Raw genomic sequence first — 18,685 nt, 5'->3', positions numbered from 1 at the left:
TACTAAGCCAAGGACATCTCAGCCTTTGCTCTGTCCTGCCAACGGGCAGGCTGGGGGGTGCAGTAAGAGCTGGGAGGGGACAGACCCAGGACAGGTGACCCAAACTAGCCAAAGGGGTATTCCATACCATCTGACGTCATGCTAAACAATATATAGGGGTGGCTAGCCGGGGGGAGGGGGCCGGACTGCTCGGGGTTAGGCTGGGCATCGGTCAGCGGGTGGTGAGCAATTGCATTGTGCATCACTTGTTTGTACATACTATTATTACTTTCGTATTATCCCCATTGTATCATCATTATTATTATTGTTATTATTATTTTTTGTTATTTTTTTTTTCCTGTCTTATTAAACTGTCTTTATCTCAACTCACGGGCTTCACTTTCCATTTCTCTCCCCCGTCCCAGAGAGGGAGGGGGGAGGGTGAGCGAACGGCTGCGTGGTGTTTAGCTGCCGGTCGGGTTAAACCACGACAGTCTTTTTGAGTGCTGCAGAATCCACCGTAGGGGTCACAGTGGCCGTTGGATCTGTCACAGGGTTTGGAGTGGCCGCAGGGTCTGTCACTAAGTTGACAGCAGTATCAATGGCAGCTCGATAGGCATGAGCCAGGCCCCAGCACGTTACAATGATTTGTGTTACTTTGGAACTGCCAGAATCATTACACCTTTTTTTCAAGCATTCTGCCAGTTTTTGAGGATTTTGCCATTGTTCAGGGGTGAATTTCCAACACACTGGGGGTGCCAACTGCTCTAGATGCCTGCCCATATCCACCCATACTCCCTGCCACCCACAACTATACTGCCTCCGGGCAGATCTCCGGATGAGCTTCATAAGTAGTTGTTTAACTTTAAGCAGAATCTGAAGTGCATTCATGAGGCAGAACAACAAGACTATGGTATTCTGAGTATTCCAGAAATATTCAATATCTTGGAGAGCTATTGTAACAAGCTCAGGGGATAAGAGGGTGGTGAAGGAGGAAGGCAGAGTGACCCAGGAGGATACAGGGGTGGTGAAGGAGAAAGGGAGAGTAAGCAAGTAAGGAAAAATATCCTCCCCTTTCCCCTCCACAGATTGACTCTCTAATGGAGAAAAACAATAGGTATAATTGCTAATAGTTCCCAAGATGCTGTTTCCAAAGTACAGAGTCCACGATGTTACTGAGTATAAATACCAAGTTAGAGTCATGACCAGATATCTTATCGTCTCATAAGCCATTGCTATAACACTTAGTACCATAATGGTCTGAAACCAGGGCCCGGAGAGGAGAAACAACACTACAGAGAGCAAATACGGAAAATAATGTACTATAATACTCAATTTGGAAAACAGGCGCAGCAGAGTTGTGATTAAAGCAATCAGCATCATGACAAGTGACTATTAAGCAGGTCTAATCCTTACACCAATTTTAGTTTAACACACTCTGATCAGATCTGCCGTTATCTCAACCTTTCGGGCCCCACGTTGGGCGCCAAAAAGACTGTCGTGGTTTAACCCGACCGGCAGCTAAACACCACGCAGCCGTTCGCTCACCCTCCCCCCTCCCTCTCTGGGACGGGGGAGAGAAATGGAAAGTGAAGCCCGTGAGTTGAGATAAAGACAGTTTAATAAGACAGGAAAAAAAAAATAACAAAAAATAATAATAACAATAATAATAATGATGATACAATGGGGATAATACGAAAGTAATAATAGTATGTACAAACAAGTGATGCACAATGCAATTGCTCACCACCCGCTGACCGATGCCCAGCCTAACCCCGAGCAGTCCGGCCCCCTCCCCCCGGCTAGCCACCCCTATATATTGTTTAGCATGACGTCAGATGGTATGGAATACCCCTTTGGCTAGTTTGGGTCACCTGTCCTGGGTCTGTCCCCTCCCAGCTCTTACTGCACCCCCCAGCCTGCCCGTTGGCAGGACAGAGCAAAGGCTGAGATGTCCTTGGCTTAGTATAAGCACTGCTCTGCAACAATTAAAGCATCGGGGTGTTATCAGCACTCTTCTCATTCTAAGCCAAAACACAGCATTCCACCAGCTACTAGGAAGGAAATTAATTCTGTGCTAACTGAAACCAGGACAATGTACATTTTTATTGGTTAAATAAAATGAGGTCGTAGGAGGGTGTGAAATGTAAAGGCTTGTATGTGTGACCCCTGGGAATTTTAAATGGATTTTCTGGAAATCAGCCTGCAAAAATTTCCTTGTGCATTCTTGAGTTTGTGTATACAACAGCTTATTTTAATTCTCCTTTAATTTCAAGCTTAAAAAGAGATGCTTATAAGTACAAAATAACTAACACTACTCTGTTTTTTTCCCATTTTCAAAATCTATGTATTCCAGTAAAAATAGTATTGTTTTAAGATCAGATTGTTTTTAAGGCTTAAAAAACATCAGAAGCTGAGTCTATTACATATAAGTGATGGATGAAGCATGTGTAATACCTTACCTAGAGTGGAAGGTTTCTATGTTCTGCCCTTGTATTATCACTGGTGTGAGCAAGGGGCTCACCAGCTTCTGAGCATGTCTGTGCCAGAGGTGGCAGCAGGTGCCTGCTGTACTGCGTCTCTGTGGCCAGGAGACACTCCTCTGGAAACCCTACAGTGAGGGAAAGCCTCTTTGGAGATCAATGAGCTCACTGTGTGTTACCTGAAGAGCAAAAGGGTTAAAGTAAAAGAACCCAAAATGCCCACTGTATAAAGGGAAGAAGTGAAATAAACCCAGATTTTACCGCCGCCTGCCATTTCTACAAGAGCTCATTTGATGTCAGCTCCAACTCCTCTCCTTCTCTGCCCTTGTCAGTACTTACACTGGCTCAGCCTGTTATTACAGTCAGACTTTTACAAAGAAATTTAAAAAAAATTAGTGTTGTTCTTTTTTCCCTTCATATTCTTGCAATAATACATCTGTGTTATTTTGGGATGTCTTTGTCTTAAAAACTGAATGCCTTTTTACACAATACTGCTCTTGCCTCCTCCTGCTGTTGATGATATCCAAACTAAGAATTGTTTGGTATGCAAGTGAAGGGCATGCAATTGAGCAATCCTAGTTACAATGGCAGGCTTTGCTGATGTCTAAATGATAATAAGAAACCAGTGGGGTCTACCCTGGAAAAGGAAATAAATAGAGAGAAATTATATGTTTTTATATATGTGTGGAATTTTTATGCTTCCTGGGGGAATGGGGAAGCAAGGCTCATTTCATTTTCATATGGATTTATTCTCAACTTAAGCCCCTTGACACTTTGTCACTGCGCATATACAAAAGAAAAACAAACAAACAAAAATGTGAGGGGTAAAGATTAAAGGTTTGTATGGAAATCTTGAAATCTTGACCAAATATTGGATTATCTGTAAATAGCATACCTGTTTTCAACTGATAACAGAGAGATATTCCATGTTCTGAGTGACAGATTCCTGGATCAAGTGATACACACATTAATGTCTGTCACATTTTTGTAAGATCTTGGGATTTCTTTATATTTGCCTGATTTTCATGTCTTGATGGGGGAGATAAGCAAGCTGCTTGAACTTTAATGCAAAAGGAGATTTTCTCTTGTGCTGGGCTTCAGGTTTAGCTTTTGCAATTTCAATTTTAGCTTCTGCATTTTCTGCCATATACTTCTCATGGATGCCATGAGAATGGAATTAAAACAGTTCAGTAGCATAGCCCCTGAGTTTGGGAGAATAAAAATTGGAGATGTGCTAAAAAAAATAACAAATTCAAATATAATGTTGCTTTGTTTGCTTTGAAGTACCTTGCTTGCTGTTGAAAGGTTAATATTGACTGTGCTTGTGTGTTTCTTTTGACAGGTAACCCCGGACTGGCAGGTTATTACAGGACCTTTATACAGGCCTTGTACTGTGGACTAAATCAGCAGTACCCTGTCTGGGTTGTGAGCCATGCCGGACATTGTAAGCCTCCTAGTGGTATGGAGATGATAGAAGGTACTATATAACTTGTACACACAGATACTTATAACCTCTCTCATTTCGCCAGAAGAAAACGTGCCTATTAGAAACAGCATGTCAACTTTTTAAATGCCTTCATTATATTTCCACAAAACAGTTTTATGAAGAGAGAAGTTGCTAAGGAAAAGGTATTTATAGATAAATTAGATTTGTCAGTCAAATAAATGCTATTAAGAGCATAGGAGAGTTTGCTGATTGCAGTCTTGAGAGACAAGAGAGGAAGGTCTCAAATGTATTTACATTGAGAACAAAAGATTATAACAGTTCGTGGTTTTTTTTGTTTTGTTTTGTTTTTTCTTAAAGGAATATCCAATTCAGAGATTGAACACTTGAGGACAGTATCTCTGAATTTAAAAGTAGTTGTACTAAAGTAGTGAATGTTTCTGAGACTGAGGTATGGGATGTTTGCGGGGGCGAGGTTGCTTGTCTTTTTGTTAAAAATCTTTTAATGTGCCAGTGACCAGCAAGACATGATAGCCAACTCTAAGTGGGTATTGTTAATGTACAGCATTGGAAGACTACATACAGATTGATTTAGAACAGTGGTCTACAAACTTATTTGATCATTCACACCAGTCAGTTAAAAAAAATTTGAGCATGCACCATTAATATCTATGTTTTTTCATAAATGATATGCATGTACAACTGAAGTTCTCCTATTTTCTTCCTGCATCCCAATGTGTATGCACCCCACATTGGAGACCACTGATTTAGTTCCAGTAGAATTTGGAAGTCTCAGAAAGACTAAAGTAAGTTTCCCAGTAGCAGTTACCAGTCAGACAACTTTCCTAATTTACTGGAGGCACATCATATAGAGAAAACTGAACAAAACTACATCCTTCATTTTTACTTCTGTCTGGTATTCTTATGCTTAGAGAGCTCTAGCAAACTGTGCTCCAGAGAGACACACAACATTAACTGAGCATTTCATTGTCATAATTCTACTTCTAGCAATCTGCAAAAAGATCTGTAAATTATTTTTACTCACTGAATGCAATAAAGAAGTTATATCTCAGTTTAGACCTCCTTACCCTTCTCGGTTTTTGAAAAAGTGATTGAACAGTACTGTTCAAATTAAGCCAAAAAAAAAAAAAAAAAAAAGTCAGGCCAACATCAGTCTTTAGGTGTAGCTAAAATAACAAAAAGAGGAGCAACTGAGTAGCCCTCTCTTAATTATTTTGTTTAAAACAAACATAATCTGTATACACTAGTGGTTCACATGTTAAAAGTGTTACTTTTTTCTTTCCATTGTCTGATGTTGAGACTGACTTGTAGTTTTCCTAACAATAAAGGTGCGTGTGCCCCTTGAACAGATGCTACCTAGGAACAGGTTGCTCCAAAACCCCTGCCTGCCTACTTTGATAATTTACTGTGCATGATCTGTTTATGATTGCATTGCTGTAAGCCTTTTTAAGGTGCAGGTAATTGCACATCATTTGCTTAATTTCAACCGTAAAGACATGTTAATAGACAAAAGGAAAAATGTACCCAAATAGACCATAATTCAGATGCGGCAAATTTTTGCTTTAGAGTAAAGATAACAGGTGTGTATGTCCACAGTTAATATATTTTTTGTGAAGTTCTGGAGCTTCTTAATGCATCACTCTTTTGATGAATGCTTTTCAGATTTCTGATCTGATAATGTAAATAATCTCCTCCTTCTAACCAAGTAATTTATTAGACATCAGAAGAGTTTATTTAAAATACAAGTTATTGCTTCCTGTAAGAACGTGTTAAACATGCTCAATGCATGCTTTCAAAAAAAGGCTACTACCTGAATAGAGAATCACAGAGTCACAGAGTGGTTATCGTTGGTAGGGACCTCAGAAGATCACCTGGTCCAACCCCCCTGCTGAGCAGGATCGCCCAGAGCACATTGCTAAGGATGGCCTCCAGCTGGGTTTTGAATATCTCCAGAGAAGGAGACTCCACAACCTCTCTGGGTAATCCCAGTACTCTGTCACCCTCACAGTGAAGAAGTGTTTTCTCATTTTCAGATGGAACCTCCCATGCTTCAGTTTGTGCCCATTGCCTCTTGTCCAGTTGCTGGGCACCACTGAAAAGAGTCTGGCCGCATCCTCTTGACATCCTCCCTTAAGATATTTGTATTTTGATAAGATCCCCTGTCCGTCTTCTCCAAGCTAAACAGACCCAGCTGTCTCAGCCTCTCCTTGTATGACAGATGCTCCAGTCCCCTAATTATCTTAAATTAGTATTTTCTTAAGGATTAAATGAGTGGTCTTCAGACGTAGTAGAAAGACTAAATGCAAATCATGTTTTCATGATACGTAGCCATCACTGAATGTTCATTTTATAGACAGTGAAATCAGAAGAAAATGAATGGTGTTGGATTTCTCTGTCTTTTAAACATATGATTCCCCTTAAACTGCAGAAAACAAATTAAGAAAAGAATGAAAAAGTACTTTGGTACTTTTTAAAGAAATTGAAGAAAATTGTTGAACAGTGTTGAATGCTTTTTTGTTGAATGCTCTTGAATGCTTTGTAAAGCTTTTTGTTTTAAGAAAATTCTAAGAAATTATTTAATTTTAAGAAAATTCTTGATTTAAGAACATTCTAGAAAATTTTAACTTCTAACTCAAACATAAAATTAAGATTAAAAATGTTTCATATTTATTCACATTTAAACTATTCTGAATGCCAGAATAGTTGCTCAGTTTGGAGGGAGACACTATAACAGGTTATGAATGGTGGAGACCGAAGATGTAAGCTTTACATTATGATACCCAGTTGAATAGAAATGCCTGATTACTGCAAAAGGACTAAAGACCATTGTTTAGGAGTTGCTCTTCTGATGGCAGTGAATAGTAGCCAGTTGGAGACTTTTCAACAGCCTTTCAATCCCTTTTGATAGGAAACAAAATGTTAGTTAAAACTAACACATCTCAGTGAACAAATCCTGAAATTATTCATTGCTAATTTGATACTTCTTGCTAATTCAGAGCTGTGTTGTGGCTATCTAATTTTAAATAAGGACTAAAAAATGCAGCCTTGTTCCAAATTTCTGTAAAAGCCCTGGAAAATGGGAAGTTAGGTAGTTTTTGTTTGTTTTTTTTATCACTCTGGTCATCTTTTGCCAGTAAAGGCTGTATAGAGCTCTCTATACGTGGGCTGTAGACAATAATGGTGTTCCTTCCAATGTTTAAAATCTGTTAAACTATCCTTAGTTCATTTTGAATGATAAAAGAGGTAGGCATTGATTTATGGTTCACCAGAAGACTGTTTCCATTGATTTCTCTTTAGCAGGAGATTAGGATCTTTGCAGACCATTTTGAAATTGGGTTATATCCTTAAGAAGCACTATAGGAAAAAGCGTAGAAGTGTGTTTTTTGCACAGAAAGCAAATCTGTGAAGACATTCATTATTTGTTAGTGTGCCATCAGTGTGAAGTTTTGAAGTGAAATGGAAAATTTAGAAGTCATGTGCAGCATAATTTGTGATATATTGCTGATGTATTGCTTCTTAGCTGTGTTCTTTACTGTTGTTACTCACCTGAGTTTGCTTTTCTAGCCTTCTGACTTCTGATGAAACTGCAAAATTGACTTCAAGTGAGATTCTGCCTCATCTAAAGTGATACAACACTACAGAAAATATTAATGAAATCATTTGGGTAAAACTGAATTTCGGCTTCATCAAGTTACTCATCTTGTTGGTTGCTAGATAGTTGTCCACCAAAGGACAGACCTAAGCGTGGGTGTGATTACCAGATATGAGCCATAAATTGCTACCGTCATAGGAAATACTGTGCTGGTAAGGAAAAAAAATAAAATAGTAGCCCGAGCAAGACAAGGAGCATGGTGTGCTATAATAAGAGGATTGTGTGTTATTTAGGACAGTGATTCCCAAACTTGTGGTCTGTGGTCCACTAGTGGTTCCCAGGACACTTGCTTGTGGTGCAGGAAGAGCTGGCTGATCAGGTGGAGTTGGCTCTCTCGCTGGTTTCCACTTGCTAAGCTGAATTACTGGTAGCTAAGAATACTTTTCCCATAATACTTCTGCTGTGTAAGCATTTGCAGCGGTGGTCTTTGAGATGTTACACAACCACGGATGTGGGGAGATGGGGAGCAATGGGATTGCGGTCTGCACTGCTGCAAACAGGAGAGAAGGAGATGGTGAAAAATGGTCTGAGAACTTGGGCTCCTAAAAATAGTGACTCATCTTTAGCTAATAGCTTTTGTCCTTGTCATTGTGTATAATCCCAAAGGAGAGAATTCACACAAAGGCACAGGGAGTCAGTATGCATTTGGTAATTTTAGCTATCTTGTGACTTTCATTTGTTTTAAGTAATGTGAATATTTTTAATGTTTGCTGATTTTGGAGAATACTTGCACTGTTTCTTTAAGGTGAACAAAAGCTACCAGGAGTCTGTTCAGTCAGTATTAAAACACCTCAGAATTAGTGTCTGTGGTGTTCAGGAGGTCTTCAATCTGTGAATCTTTATCTGGGCCTCAGCACTGTACAGTTAGAGATCATACAGCAGTGGTGATAGTAGGTAAGGTTAAGGGCCTAAAGGGAAGAGGGACCCAAAAAAGCTGGTTAATATTCAAGGATCACCTCCTCCAAGCTCGAGAGCAATGCATCCCAACAAAGAGGAAGAAGTCGGGTGAAAATGTGAGAAGGATAAGTTCATGTGAGCATGGATGAACAAGGTGCTCCTAGCCAAGCTCCAACACATAAAGGAAGCCTACAGAGGGTGGAAGCAAGGACAGGTAATCTGGGAGGAATACAGAGACATTGCCAGAGTATCCATGGATGGAGATAGGAAAGCTAAATTTAAATGAAATTCAGTCTGGCCAGAATGTCAAGGGCAACAAGAAGGCCTTCTACATCAGTGATAAGAGGAAGACTAGGAAAAATGTGGGCCCTCAGCATTGGTGAGGCCACATCTGGAGTGGTGTGTACAGTTCTGAGCTCCCTGTTACATGAGAGACCTGGGCATACTGGAGGGAGTCCAACGTAGGGCCACCAAGGTAATCAAGGGACTGGAGCATCTCTCCTATGAGGAAAGGCTGAGAGAGCTGGGACTGTTCAGCCTGGAGAAGAGAAGGCTTCAGGGAGATCTCAGTGTCTATCAGTACCTGAAGGAAAGGTACACAGAAGATTGAACCAGGCACTTTTCAGTGGTGCCCTGTGCCAGCACAAGAGGCGATGGACACAACTTGGAACACAGGAGGTTCCCTCTGAACATAAGGAAACACTTTCCTTATATGAAGGTGACCGAGCACTGGCACAGGTTGCCCAGAGGCTGTGGGGTCTCCTCCTTGGAGATCTTTGGAAGCCACCTGGACGTGGTCCTGGGCACCCTGCTCTGGGTGTCTGCTGGAACAGGGCCTGGGCCAGATGGACCCTGCCAACCTCATCCATTCTGTGAGGTGTCTGGACGAATTCTGGTACATAGTGGTGGTTATGTTTAAAGACATTTACATCTTGTAATATGAAGATTAAGAGAGAAAAGTAGAAGAAAAGGCAGCTGAACTGACACTTTACGTACATATTTTAAGCTTACACAGCGAATTAATATTAAGTTATATTCCAACAATATTCTCTGCTTCCTGTGCAGATAAATTAAAACATCTAAGAGTCATTGACAGATGGCTTATCTTTAATACACGTTCTTTCCAGGTTTAGTCAGTTATGTTCAAGTATTAAAGACCTAGAGTACTCTATGTCCAAAAACACACAGCACTGCTCTGCAGAATTAATAGAGTTGTGTGGCAGGAAGTTTCCCCATCAAATGGTACCATGCTGTGGATACATTAAGAAAAACCAGGTTGTAACCACGCTATCCAGATAGAATTCAACTAGTTTAACATCCAAGTGTGACTTTTTTTTTTTTTTTAAAGTTCAGAGAGGAGAAGCTTCCTGTTTACGTAGCTGGCCTCAGCACTGATTAATCACCCCGAGGTCCTCATGCGGTGCTTGTCACCAGCAAGGGTCCCTGTGTGCACCGAGGAAGCGGTTGTTTTCTCAGGACAGGGCAGGAACTGCCAGCTTAGGGCACATTTGTCTGGCTGCCCCTCCTGATGCAGCAGGTGCTGCTATCCAGTAACCATATTCCTTCCTTGTCTTTGGAGAGGGCAGCTAAAGGAAGGAAGTGAGTGTGTGCATTTGGAAGTTATTAGGAGATGTTTAAATGCTGAGGTTTTTGTCTTTACCTGGTAAGATTTGTATTTTGCTGTCTGGTTTTACTGCTAGGTGTCTATTTTAAGGAAATAAATGGAACAGTTCATGGTGGGAACCCACCGGAATGTTTTAAATCAAAATGTGTGAAAAGCAAGCAGCCCTGGAGATGCTGCTGTCCACCATTTACTGTAACACACCCTTCCCTTGAGCCACATTTAGCTAATTATTCATAGAGGTCCTGTAATCATGTCTGTAATTATGCAAAGAGATCCTTTGAATGAAATGTTGGCATTTGGCATTCTTTATCAGTTCCGCTTAATTTTAATCATGTGTTTAAAAATCTTGTTCAATTCAAAATCAAAACAGGAAAAATAAAATTTTGCCATCTGTGCAGTGTTTCTGAGTTGTTTTATTATTTTCTTTTCTGGCCAACCAAAATGTTATTAATTTTAACTGCTCATAACAGCATACTTTAACAGTCATGTATTTATTTATAATGATCACTTAAACACTATTAAGCTGATTCTGGTACCACTTAATGCATGACTCTACATGTATTCCACTGATTTTGATGGAGTAGTGACCAATTTTTTCTGGTGTTACTGAGAGGGCTTTGTCCTTATTTTTATTATTACTATATGAAAAATAGGTTCCCTCTATTTTCTATTTCTTTAAAGGTTTTTCACTGTCAACATATATCTGTATGTATACTATTAAAGAAGTCCATGAATAGCTTTCTAGTCCATTCTAGCACTTTATTCAACTAATTCCCCTGTTAGAAGAAACATTTTTTTCACCCATATCTACAAATAAAGTTAATATAATTCAAATTCAAAGATGTGTTTTAAAGTAACAGTTTTTGAAACCTGATACAGACTTCTGGATTCTTATCCAGAAAACAAGATGTTTAAAAAAAAAAAATGACATTCATCCATTGGAGAATATAATTTCTTTACTGCATTCCAGGAAAATTTGGATGTAGGTTTTGAGATTGTTTATGGATCATTTTCCGCCTTTCACCCCATGACATAGGTATGTTCTCCAGCTGATACCATCATTTCTAATTAGATGCAGATGGCTGTTAGTGGGGGGAAAAAAGTGTTCAAGAATTTGAACCCTATGAAAAGGTAACATTTATATCTTTTGGTGTCTTGACTTTAGAAGGCATGTCGCAGTTCACTGAGATGAGCAGTGCTGTGATGTTTCAGACTAACTCGTTTAAATGCTTTCTGTACTATTGTAGAGAAATAGAAAAAGTGAAATAATTCAATAAACAAAATATTGAAACGATTCAAATTATTTTCCCCAGGGATAGTGCTTAAGAATCTTTTAATCCCAAATCAGATTGAAAAATACATCCACATTTGCTAAAGGACTGAAAATGGACTATCCCCATAGCAGGGAATAATCCCTTCTCTCCGATGATGTAACAGGTCTGGGTTTGTTTCAATAGCTGAACCAAAAGTTTTTCCACTACATAGGTTAACACTAGGGGAAAAAAAATAATCAATTTGTTTATTTATTAATAATAATTCCTACTTTCTGATATAGACCTTATATTTAATTTTGATCACACAAAGCTTGCAAAAATGTTGCAGATCTTGGTGCGATCAATTCAGTGTTTCACGGTAGTTTTATTTTTAATTCACAATGATCTGCGGTCATAAGACTGAAGAACTATCAGCAATACACAGCACGGTTCCAGATTCTAAAAATAATCAATTTTGGAACTTGAAGCCTCTCTTAGCTTTGGTTTGGGGGAGTTTCCCTTTCTTTAAGAGGCAGCGTAGGTGTTTCAGGGAAACGTAGGTGGATATAAAGCAGATTATGCACAGGGTACAACTGGCCTCACTCTTGGATCATCTTCATAAATGAATTACTCATACCTCTAGTGCACCTACTTATATATCTCACCAGAATCTGAGTAAGGGTTGTATGCTTTAGGAAAGGAGCAGGGACAAAATGGTAACGGTGTTGGAGAACCAGATTGAATGAGGGACTGTCATTGGTGCTTGTTAGATGGAGTGTTTCCTTTTTTTTTTCTTCCTTTTGATGCTGAACATAAGACTGTTCTTTTGCTTTAAGCTAAACATACTCTTACCTTTCTGAAGTTTAAATTCTGTTTTGTGCATGAATGCATTTATTAAAACAATCTAATTTACTACAGCTTAGTCAAATTACTGGTGAAGTCAAGTGGCTGCCTAGTTGCCAAATTAATCCCTGTTGGGTTTAACCATGAAACAAACTCTGCTAAAGTTCTCTAGGATTGTTGTTGTAGTGGTTTTGTTGTTATTTTGTTTTGTTTTGTTGTTGGGTTTGGTTTGTGTTTTTTTTTCTCTTTTTTTTTTTTTTTAAGAGTATATCTGTTTTCAGACATACTACCACTGAACTTTTGCCATCTAAGACTTCTTTGACTTCTATGGTAATGTTTACATGGTTTGGAGAAGTTTAATCCTGCAATTAATCATGAAGAGACTAATTACTGTATTCCCCAATGCACGTCAATTTATATTAAACTCTACATGATTATATTTGGATCTGTTTGCATGTAGGGTATGGGTCAAATTCAGTTACTTTCAGTAACTAATTCAAAAAAATATACTGTAAATTATAATTTATCAATTATAGCTTATTTATACTTTATACTTTTTACTTTGTCAGTTTCAAAGAGACTGTAGCAAGCTATGGCTTAGATGTCTACTAACATAAATGAATGAGAAAAGTGGCTCTTACCCAGATGTGAGCCTGGCACTTTGTTGGTCACAGGTGGTTTACTTTCTGTGTAGCACATCTCACCTGTGTAAAATGAAGGGCAAAAGAATCCCTTATTCATTTATAATGACAAATCAACACTGTAACGGTAGCACTTCAGTCTCAATGTCAGCTATGATGCAAAACTCTGGGGAGCCATCACAGTATCTGTGGCATGTTGCCATACCTGCTCTGCTGTGTTGTTCAGTTAGGTGACTACAAATGAAACTTTCATTAGATCTTGATTATAGGGAACAAATGTGTCGATTACATTTTAAATAATTTAACAGAAGGAGATATATAAATCATATAATTTAAAGTGGTTAATTTCACAGAAACATATTTCTTCCTCAAAGATAGGCAGTTTGCACTATACATCATCTGCAGGTTGTTACTTAAAGCATCAACAAGCGATAAAGAAAGCTGCCGTATTTCAAGAAAGTACAAGCTATTCTCTCTATATATTCTATTCTCTCTTCTCAGCCTTGCTACTGATTTTAATAAATTCAGGCTTTTACATACAGTGTTTTGTCCATTTCTCTTTTGCCTTATGTTGCGGGAAGTAATGAAAGACGTAGTTTGAAGTGCTCCTGAACCAAAATCATGTCCTTTTCCACTGATTCCTCACAAGTTCAGGTGATTCGAACATGTAACTAGGTGAGGAGTATCAGAGCAGAGAACTGGAACCTCCAGGCTGCAAATGTCACTTGATGTCACAGCAGTCAGCAGCAAAGCCCCTGTTGCTCTCGCTTCCAGTGGGGATCACGGCTGCTTCCCTTTGCTGTCAGCGTGCTCACCTTGTGCAAAGAGGAGACCCAGCAGAGACATAGTAGGCTTTTTGAGGCAGGGAATGATTAGAAGCACTGACTGAGCACTGTGAGGTTGCTCTGCAGTACTGTTTTGCAAACATTTCATGCTGTACAACCTGCAGTGCTGGTAGCATGGGGTCATGTTCTCACCTAGAATAAAATGATGCAGCTCTTGTGCAGCCACCGGCATGGCACTAGTTTACAGCATCAGGGAATCTAAGATGTGATTTTGAAAACGTATCATCTGAGAGTTTGGAAGTATACAGGTTAAAGATGGAAAAACGTTGTGCTTTCCTAAGTGGGTTGTTTACTCCTTAAAATAAGAAGGGTGCTAGACAGCACTGTTACATAATCGTAATCTGCTTACTGCAGGTGGTTATTCTGTACACTAAATATAACATTTCCATGGACAGGTGGAGATACAAACTACTTTATGTAGTATCAGTACAGTATCCTAGTAGTGTAGTATCATCTGAGATGAATATATGCAAGAGTAAAGAAAAAGCCCAAAGTTTACACTGAATGCCATCCAAACACCATTATTGTAGCTAGAGTAGTTAAGAAGTGTATTACTGTTATTTTAATGTTACTCTAAAGACTTACACTTACTTGAACATTTCGGTCTTTGTCTTTATCAGTTCTAAATAAGATTTTGGGATGGATTTTCAAGAGAAATCAGATCTGGCCTAACAAATCAAAAGTTTTAGCTTCAACAGAAGTTGAGCTGCTTCAGAAAAGCAATTTGCCTTTACATACGGTTTTACATTTGAGTTGCTTTCAGTTGAGTGCTTCAGAAAACATCACCCATTGATCTATCCAGTTCTACCTTCCTGTAAGTCGCTGTAATGTTGAAATTCTGTATTGCTACTTGTGTTACTGTATAACTACCCATCCACATACCTTCTTATCTGCTTGCTTGTTCAGCCTTCCACCTCTTAATATTGTTCTATACTTGTTGCCATTTTCTCACGCTTTTAATATAATTCTTTTTACTCCCTCTTCTGTGGAATAACATGGGTTGTCTTCCTTGGCCTGCTGTCTGTCTTCACTCCAAGCTTCGACTCTCCTTTATTTGCTCTTAGTCCCTCTTTTCTCTACTTGTATCTGTTTAAACTTCCCAAAGTTTTGAAGTGCTGTTTTCGATAGGTGTGACTGTTAGACTTGCCTACTACGGCACAGTGTTTTATTTATCATACACCTACTGAATCCATTCCTATGAAATTACATTCATTGTTTTTTGTTCATTTCAACCCTTGTACAATTGCCACTGCCCTTTCTATGCCTCTTATTATCATGCTGCATGTAGGCAGCCTTGGTGATGTGCAGGAATCATTATTTAGTTTTTCTTCCGTTGTCAAGCTGTGCAAACACAAGTTGTTGTGAGTGTGTTATATACTGAAGTTGCTTTCTGTTGCTTCATCCAGTAAGAAAGTTCTGTGCCTTAGTTTCAAGACTAAATTTTCCCCATGTTAAATTGGAAGATGTTAGATATAACCAAACACAAAAAGATCTTGATACTCATGTGCTTTGCAGTAAGGAATTACCTTAAGGAACAACGCCCTGTGTGTTTTTCCTGGATAGGCTCATGCATCACATTCCTCAGGCTGATGGTGCAAGATAATTCAAATACCAATGAAACACATTTGCCCTTGTAAAACTGGGTGATATTATTTCAGACCATATGTGAAATGAGTATTCCTAAGGGAAACACTCAAGGTGGACATCTGGAAGAATACCACCTGCCAGTCCAGCAAAGCAAGGAAAGCAGACTTTTGGGGGAGTGGGAGATAGCTAGTGGACCTAGATTGATTTTTGCAGACTAGCTCAGCATGTCAACAAGATAATGGAAATTATAATATTTTCTCTCTGTTGTTTGAACATGCACTACTGGTACGATGTTCCCTCCCAGAGGCTCAGTCAGAATGTGCCCTTCTGTGTTCAGTGCACACCTTGTGGCAGACGTTTCCCTGAAGATCTCATGAATGACTTCATTTTCTCAACCATTGTATTTTCAAGGACATGAGCTCTGCTTCTTATCACTGTGTATGATAGCTGTGCCAGTGCAAGGCTACTTCTTGCTTTCTTCATAATGCCTCTCTGTCTCTTTTTTTTTTTTTTTTTTTTTTTTTTTTTCCTGTGATGTTCCCCTTCAGCACCTGAAATGGAAAGGCTGAGCCCTGTTACATTGACAGCTGTTGGCATGGCATGTCTTTGCTGTGGAGTTACTCTGAAATGTCCAGACACCTCAGCAACCCCAACTAAAGTAATACGTTCAGGGGTTCCCACTATAATGATGTTACTGGTTTGGTTTTGTACCTGTTTAATGGTATGTAGTCCAGTGTATTTCAGTGATTTGGGCTATGCTCAGTGATTCTTCCTTAACCAGCAGTGGTAGATATTATTTCTTTTGGAATTACTGGAAAAGGAAGAATTGCTGGAAGATTTTGAAGGCTTGTCAGCACTGAAACTATTTATAGTTTCTGTTGCTTTGCAAGTATAGATATGCAAGTCCAGACATGAAATGACTTCAGAACTGGAAAAAAGATGAGTAAAGCCTAGATAAAAGCCTAACTTATAATAAACTAAGGACATAACATGGCTTTTTGAGTGTTCTGCAGTTAGTTGTCTTGTGGAGGATATTCTGCAAAGTGAAGTGATGTGCAAAGTGGGATACCGGGTGCGTTGACCTTACTTCACTTTTACAATCAATGCAACTAATGAAAATGGTGCTGCAAGTTTTGCTATTCAAAATAATTAGGTCTGCTGAGAGCTGTAATAACCCAAGTAGCGTTCTGCCTTCAAAAGAGCTGCTTAGAAATGAAACAAACAAACAAACAAGAAATCAACCAAATCATCCTGAGATGAATAGAGTCATAGTGAATTTAATACTTGGTCCTATATCAAGATACATCTTATGCAGCGGTTGGCCATAGTGAGGAATTCCCTTCCTGTTGTGTTTGTGTGGGCAAGTGAAGCAAGGAATTCACAAGAAAATGAATGTGAAAAATCAGCTTCCCAGCAGCTCAGACCTCTTTTCTTTTGCTCCTTGAAATTACTTCATGATGGAAATTTAGATCTGCTCCTGTACAGTGATGGTCCCTCTAACCCCTCCCCTGCCAAGTTTGTTTGTTTGTTTGTTTGTTTGTTTGTTTGTTTTGCGTTGTTTTACTTTGCTTTTTGTTACTTTTTTTGATAATGATATTGAAAATTGTTTTAAATTACACTTCTGTAGTTGTTCAGTTTGACGGTAAAATGCAATCCTTCAGAAAGAGAAAAGAGTCCATTTATGTAGAACACACATATTAGATTTGGTTTATGCATGTAAAAGTGATAATGGAGGTACAGTTTGACATAAAACCACACAATAAAACACTGTTTAATGGTGCTTGCCTTGCCAAAAATAGAGACGAGCAACAACATTTATCTCAAGCCTTGCACTGTTATCTCATTATACCTCGGTGATAGTTGCTTTAACCAAAGGGAAGCAAGACTGGGAATGCAAAATGAAAAGAAGTCTCTCACAGACATCTTCATTTAGTAAGTTCAGTATACTGTAGTATGTTTTTAATCAAAACTGTTTTTTAGTATTTCACATGTTTATTAGTTCATTTGGTCAGACTACGCTGGTACTAATTTAATTACGATACAGCTTCCTTTCAAAAACAGATTAGGTGTTAAATAAGTGTCCCAGCAATAGGTATGTAGATAGTAAAGGAAATCGGTAGTTTAATTTGTAAATTAAGGTCTTGTTATTTTTCTAATAAAGAAAATAATACCTATGACCATTTCAGTGTCTTGAGTACATGGTAATTTATTTGTGGAGGATACCTTTACAAAAAGTAATTACTTCAATAAACACTAATGAGTGGTGTGTTTATCTTAAAAGTTGCATGAACAGTTCCTGAGGGTACTAGGGCCAGATGAAGGTCTAAGGGTTAATCTAAAACACAATGCTTTAAGACCTGGTTCCTGGTGTCAGTAGGAGTTCTTTGGTATTTATTGAGCATTCTTTCACGGTTTCCATCCCACTTCTTTGGCATTTTATCACTTGCTGATACAAATTATCCAGGCTTCAATAATCAAATGAAAGATTGGGTGAAGCATTCAGGCTCTAAGCAATATATCTTCAGGGGATGTATTTTCTAAAAGATATTCTGAAATTAGACTCACAAACCAGAACACTCAGTTTTTTAGCACGCTGTTCTGTTTAAACATTTCAGATGGCATTATTCAGTGGTGAGGAATTGCTATATTTTGCTACAAGAACAAAATCAACCACATAGGTTATTTAATTTACAGAATTAGACTTCTGACTATGCAACCCTGTTTAACAGGTAGTCCTCCTAAGTAATCAGTTGTGGAGCTGCTTTCTGCCTGCCACGAGAAAACAAAGATTAATCTACATGAAGACAAAGATCGATTTATTGTGATGTTACTGCATTTTCATGCACTGAAACTTGTTTATCTCCTCATTGCTAACAGCAAGCATTAAGGTGATAGCACCCACCAGACAGGAGCTGCAAGAAGAGGCTGAGTGAACCCCTTTCCAACCTCTGAGCTCAGTTTCCAGATCCAAACTTGTCTTTATCTTGTAAAAGGTTCAGTTATGAAAATTCTTGACCCCATCCTAGGTCCATCAGAGTTTGTCCTTAGATATCCTATTGCTACCTCCTGGAGCAAATGAGTAGTGAAGGGAAAGATGCAAAGCAGGTAGGGCAGGGTTTTCTTTTCCTCCTTTTCCTTCAGATACAATTCCAAGTCACCTTTTCATACAGGCCCTGACACCAGATTCAGTGACACTGTTCCTTGTTTGGACACCGTCTGCTTCATGTCACAAGGTCATACACAACATTTTCCTTCTGGAACACCGATCCTCCTCTTCGCTTTAATGGCTCCCTCAGTGTAGGCCACAGAGCAAAGAGCCTCGTCCCAGTCATAGAAACTTGCATGGTCACCTTTCTGGTACTTACCCACTAAGATTTATCCCACCTTTTAGGTAACAAGCAAGCTCCTTGGGTTTA

The 18,685-nt window shown here is 38.9% G+C and overlaps 1 protein-coding gene across 2 annotated transcripts in view; it reads left to right on the top strand.

The window, feature by feature from the left end:
* LDAH (lipid droplet associated hydrolase) overlaps positions 1 to 18,685 on the top strand; it is a 120,534-nt gene that overhangs the window by 33,061 nt on the left and 68,788 nt on the right. For both annotated transcript variants that reach the window (XM_084284985.1, XM_084284986.1), the window contains one exon: positions 3,805 to 3,939. In XM_084284985.1, the coding sequence (XP_084141111.1) occupies positions 3,805 to 3,939 (135 nt within the window). The remainder of the gene's footprint in view (positions 1 to 3,804; positions 3,940 to 18,685) is intronic.

This window comes from Netta rufina (assembly GCF_964035555.1).
Source record: "Netta rufina genome assembly, chromosome: 3".
Lineage (NCBI taxonomy): Eukaryota > Metazoa > Chordata > Aves > Anseriformes > Anatidae > Netta > Netta rufina.
This window is presented reverse-complemented; position numbering and strand designations above follow the sequence as displayed.